The sequence below is a fragment of the Gossypium hirsutum genome, chromosome A01 (genome assembly GCF_007990345.1).
Source record: "Gossypium hirsutum isolate 1008001.06 chromosome A01, Gossypium_hirsutum_v2.1, whole genome shotgun sequence".
Taxonomy (NCBI): Eukaryota; Viridiplantae; Streptophyta; class Magnoliopsida; order Malvales; family Malvaceae; genus Gossypium; species Gossypium hirsutum.
This window is the reverse complement of record NC_053424.1, coordinates 11,655,497-11,661,169: the sequence shown is the minus strand read 5'-3', so window position 1 is coordinate 11,661,169 and position 5,673 is coordinate 11,655,497. Positions and strand designations below refer to the sequence as shown.

General features: G+C 37.0%; 1 protein-coding gene across 4 annotated transcripts; it reads right to left on the bottom strand.

Annotated features, from left to right (window-relative positions):
• Nucleotides 1-543: 543 nt before the first annotated feature.
• LOC107917801 (probable DNA double-strand break repair Rad50 ATPase) lies at nucleotides 544-4,686 on the bottom strand. Of its 4 annotated transcripts, none has more exons than XM_041076075.1 (4): nucleotides 4,635-4,686; nucleotides 3,969-4,451; nucleotides 3,123-3,251; nucleotides 544-2,431 (listed from the first exon to the last, which is right to left on the bottom strand). In XM_041076075.1, the coding sequence occupies exons 2-4, from the start codon at nucleotides 4,383-4,385 to the stop codon at nucleotides 869-871; spliced, it is 2,109 nt and encodes a 702-aa protein (XP_040932009.1). In that variant the 5' UTR covers nucleotides 4,386-4,451; nucleotides 4,635-4,686; the 3' UTR covers nucleotides 544-868. The 4 variants fall into 4 exon arrangements, with proteins under 4 accessions (XP_040932009.1, XP_040932011.1, XP_040932012.1 ...); XM_041076077.1 differs by lacking the exon at nucleotides 4,635-4,686 and adding an exon at nucleotides 2,866-3,028 and having other exon boundaries at nucleotides 3,969-4,188; XM_041076078.1 differs by lacking the exons at nucleotides 3,969-4,451; nucleotides 4,635-4,686 and adding an exon at nucleotides 2,866-3,028 and having other exon boundaries at nucleotides 3,123-3,332.
• Nucleotides 4,687-5,673: the final 987 nt, after the last annotated feature.

Sequence of the window (5,673 nt, the reverse complement as noted above, 5' to 3'; positions counted from 1 at the left end):
CCCATAGGCCCAAGTCGCTCAAGCCATCGAAAGAACCTTTCTTCAGTTAATAACCCAATCAATTAGAGGACAGCCTTGTGGTCCTTCATTTCATCCATAAGAAACTTAAAAAAAAAAGGGTAAATTTCAAAATAGTCGCTTCTGTTTGTTTCATATTACATTTTAATCATTTATATTTGAAATATTACGTTTTAGTTACTTACGTTATCATGTTGTAACATTTTAGTCACTGAGCCATTAATTGTCGTTAACGATGCTACAGTAAGCTGACATAACACGTTAAATCATCATTTTAAACGAAAATTTTATGTTAATTTATACAATAGGTCTCCATTTTTTTTTGAACAATGACTAAAATGTTATAACGCGATAATATGACTACAACTTAACATTTCAAATATAAATAACTAAAATATAATCTGATGTAAACAAAAATGACTATTTTGATAGTTTACCCAAACTTAGAATAAGAATCACTTTTAACAAATATATATATATATTAAAAAGAACAAGTTTACAGATGAAAATGATATCACTTCAGACTACCATGAACTTGTTTTCCTTGATAACCTCGGATCCGAGTGATACAATACAAATGTCATGCATTGGTTTTCTCTATTACATAGAGAATGGCAATGTCTCCAGGCAGTGTTACAACTATTACAAATGAAAGGAGATGATCCCAAATAATCTGTTTCATGAACAACATCATCCGGCTTACACAGCAAGAACTCGAAAAACCGGAGGATCGAAAAATCTATGGGACCAATTGCCTGTATTCAACTTTTAACCGATTTTGAACTAGCAGCAGAGGTTGCTCATGTCTCTGACCAATATATTCCTTATTTCATTTGGGAACTTCACTGTTCTAAATCTTCTGTTTAAGAACATGCCGTAGTTGGACCTTTTGGCTTTCCATTCTTGCTTCCAAAAGCTTTGCCTTCAAACTGTTCTTTTGTGCACCACGAGGCCAGTCAATGCACCCTTTCATCCCTTTCGTTATGTGTGGATGACCAGAGTCAGGTGAACTCCACTGTCCCATTGAAGGACTGAGCCCACCTTTACCGGATCCTCGATCTGGGGATACAATACCCCCATTAGACTTTCTTCCACTTGAAAGTCTGCCATTTGCTCCTACTGAAATTATCTTGTAATTTTCTCCATTATTCGGGCATGACCTCCAAAGCCTCGTTATGGACGACGCCTTCTTCGACTGCCTAGCAGGTAATGAACAAACTTCGCTAATTTCAGTGATTGGGGTATCTCCACATGCATTTTCTTCCCATTCAGTTCCACTACCCGAGAAATTGCTGTCCCGGTGATTCCTGGTGACAGATGCAACACTCCCTTCTGGTGAGTAACTTGAGCCCTGATCCTCGAGATGGCTGACAGTTTCCCAACCACTCTCATCTTCCTCTATCTCATCATTCTGATCAAAAAGTGCATTTGAATGTTCCATAATGCTGTCTTTCTTCATCATGCTCATTTCGGGACTCACCATAAGAACTTTCGAGGCATGGCTAGCAGGACTATATGCGGTAAAGGGTTCAATTTCTCGTTCATTTGCTTCACCGAAAGCAACATCTTCAAAAACGGCAAAAATATCATCTGGGTTTGCTGGCTCATATGTAAATTCCTTAATTTCTTTAACATTAACTGAATCAGCAGCCTGTCTTAGTGATTCTGCTTCTTGCATGTCTTTCGTGTCCAGATTTCCAGTCCTTGACCTTAGAAAAGTCTCCAAATCTGCTATAAGCTTGTTCATTTGTGAATACCTCTCTTCAAGTGCTACCTTTGCATCAATGAGCTTCATCTGTACACGTTCTTCACGCCAGACCTCAGCCATCTGCAACATTTTTCTTTCCTCATCGACTTCCTCCCGAAGCTTCATGGAATCTCTCTTAATTGCCTCCAATTCAGCCTTGTCTTCTCCAATTTCTTTAGCAAGTTCATCGCATACTTCTTCAATTAGTTCTCTGGCTTTTCTTTCCTTTTCATAATCCTGCATATATTGCTTCGCCGATAACTTGGCAGCAGCCAACTCATTCACCAATTTGGAATTAACAATTTCAAGCCTCTGCCGTTTTTTCTTTTCTTGATTCAAGTCCGCTTTAACATCGTCTACAAAGGCACGTATTTTCTCATGCTCTCTACTCCGCCAAGCAGCCCTTTCCTCACTAACCTTCCTCAAGAAGTGCTCAAGTTTTTTCTTCGAGGATCGGCGCTCAGTCTCAAGCTCCTCAATGTGAGCTCGAGCCTGCTCGAGCTCAGCTTCAAGGGCAGAAACAATTGATACAGCACTTACTTGTTGGTCAATACGCTTCATGTGGTTGTAAATTTGCCTTACCTCATCCGTTGTTTTTAAGCAGACAGGATCCCACTTTGTTGCTCCCTCCATCGCAGAGTTGGAAAATTGAATTGAAGGCTCGATCTTAAGAAGGAGAAAAGCAGGTTAATATCAGAAGTGCAAAGAAATCAATATGCAAAGCATGCAGTTGTTTTCTTTTTTCTTTTCTTTTCTTTTTCGTGTAACTATCACAAGCTACAAGCATGCCGAGAGTAAATATATGGATCTAAGCAAGCAAACATCAGCAATGTCCTCATTTTGTAAATTTTTTTCTTACAAATTTCTTTTTTGAGCAGTTTCTCTAGTTTATCCCAGAGTTGGGAGTGATTATTGGCCTTTTTTCCCCCTAATCATGAACTGGTTCACTCTACTGATACAACTAAAACCATGTTGATTCATGCATTAAATGCATGTGATCTGTAATTTTATTCTTTCCCCTTCTAGTTTGTCTAGACTTGTCAAGAGTTTTGAATAGGCAATGAATGTAAAAAGTTTTAATAGATAGACTAATAATATACCGGTCCTGCAGAGTGCAGACATCTTTGATAACATCCAAAATGCCCAAAAATGAGCGAAATGGTGCACAACAAATCCCATCTAAAAGAAAGTACCAAATGCGGGTCCCACATGTAGCATGACACATGTGCCGTATTATGTGTGAGATGACAAAGGTTTGGTTTCCTATACGGTTTCCATTCGTCATTTCCATATTGATCGTTGATGAGGTCAGCAAAAGTTCAAGATTCAGATAAGGAGCTCACGGATGCAAGCATACCTTACGCAAGAAACCGTTCTTAGTGCCAGAGGCAGAACCAGGGCTCTGTAATGGATCCTTGGCATCTGAACTACAAATTTTGTCCTTGTGATGATAATGGAATGGAACACCCATAAAATCTTTACCAGGCTGCGGTAAAGCACAAAGTAATGAACTCGAAATGTCCAAAATTGTAATTCAAATTTCATAACACATAAATTGGATCCATCCATCGAGACGGAAAAGAGTAAAACTATCAATAAATACTAAGTAGGATGACTTTCCGAAGCAATTTAAACAAACTATCAAATGCATTCGCTGTGTGAATCAAGCAGGGCCGTAAATGTGAGCAAACAGTATAGCACGTTATCGAGGAAATGTCCATAGAAAACCTGTAAAACCATGCTCACAAAAGCCTCGCATGATTAGAAAAACAAAACTATACCAGAGCATACAATGATGACAAAACTACTATAAACATGATAAATGCATCAAAAAGGAGACTTTTGGGTACATAATCATATGAATCAATTACATTTAGCAAGTTTTCAAAGGTTCACTTTTTTGTTAGACATGCAAGCAAAATGTAAGGCATCATAAACATAAAAAATTCAAGAATAAACCAATGAAACAATGATGGCATTACAAAGATCAGTGTTCTTTTCAGTATCAACAGTTGAAACTTCAAATTTAAGCACAAAATTAACAATCGTTAACAAGCAAAATACCCAAAATAATCCCTTCAAAATCACAGTTTTTTCAATTTGATCACCTTATTCTCATTATAACTATAAAAAGAAGAAGGGGAATAAACAAGGAAAAAAAAAACCACAGATCATGGAACCAGAAAAACGTTAAAAATCTGACCTTAAACCCTAAGCGATCGCTCCTCCTTTCTGCAACACTAGATGTCAACGTCTCCGGCAACTGTAACCGCCACAACCCAGCTGCAAGCTTCCTCGCGGACACTTTCGAAGCACCTTTCCTCCTATGCCCTCGACCACCACCTCTCCGGCCACCCTTCTCCTCCTCTTCGACCTCGTCCTCGAGCTCTTCCTCAACTCCACGACCTTTCTCTTTCCCTCTTTCTTTCTCTCTCTCCTCCACCTTCCATTTCAACAAAGGCGTCTCCGGCCTGCTCCGCCTCCCCACAACCGGCGTACCGCCGACCCGTTTCCACCTCCTGTTCCTTGCCTTCCGTTTCGTCGTTGGCTTGAGATCCGCGTCCGTCGGATTCCTCCCCGAAAATGTCGCTGGCATACTAGATTTCCCCGTCACCTTCATCACTCTCAAACTCAAACCTCTTCCATCAACATTCCAAAACCAAAAAAAAAAAAAACCACGAAATTCCTAGTTTATAAAGAAAAACAAAACAACCCAAATAAAAAAAAACTGCATATTAGTTTGTGAAATATCTTTCCCTTTTCATAAGTGTGTGAAACTAATTTTAAAAAAGTGAAAAAAAAAAGAAACACTAAAATAGAGAGCAAAAGCTGAGCTGAGAAAGGATTGAGAAAGAGAGAGAGAGTATGCCTGTCTGTGTGTATGTTTCTATGTTTTTTTAACCTTTGCTTGTATGTATCTGAAAATGGAGAAAGGGACGTATCCCAGATTATGTATAGAAATAAGTTAAATCTTGTATCACCGTATTCTTATACGGTCAACCTACAAATTGGTAAGATACGGTACCGTTTCACAGGCGGACCAGGGCACCTCTTTTACACCACCGGGGGGTTCACTTCATTACTTTTTACTTGATTAGTGGTGGGTTTGCAGAGAGACGCTGTAGGTTTATACTTTTTTTTTGGTAAATAGGAAATTAAACGACCTCGTTCTAAACAATAAGACAATATCTTGGCAATTAGTAGATTAAAACATTTTTCCCTATTTATTTTTCTTAAATTATAAAGCAATAACAAGTAACTTAAATATATATAAATAATTAAATATTTAATTTCGTAATTTATCAATTTTCGATCAAAAAATTTCAAGATAGTATTTTATGAGTGTAATGATTATATTCTTATTATAACCTTTCGTATAATAGAATTTATATTTTAATATAAAAGAAAGAAAAAGGGTTCCTCATAGAAGCAAAAGATAATGTAGCTTAATCAAATGGTCCAAAAAGCTATAAGTTACTTAATTATGTACCAATATCACATAGAATTCAATGGATAATAAATACTTGACATTGGAGAATTTAATGTATATATAATAATTTGGAATATTTCTTCATTCAAGTTTCTTCCCATTTTGTTTTTCTTTATATAGACTTGTATCAACTTTCATGTTATGTTGATCAGCTTTTTTCTAGGCCTAATCCAAGCTTCAACTCGGTAATCAATCAGGGTTGGATTTTGAGGTTTTAAGAAATTTTACATAAAATGTCTAATTAGAATTTTTAAAAACTTTCAAAAGGTTTAATAATAATTTTTAAATTTTTGAGAGGCCTAAATAAAATTTTCAAAGCCCCCTAGATTGTGACAAGGATTTACCTCTTTTGGTTATGATTTCTACTTTCATCTTGACTTTTAACATTAAGGCTTAACCCACTTTTTTTTTTTGGTCC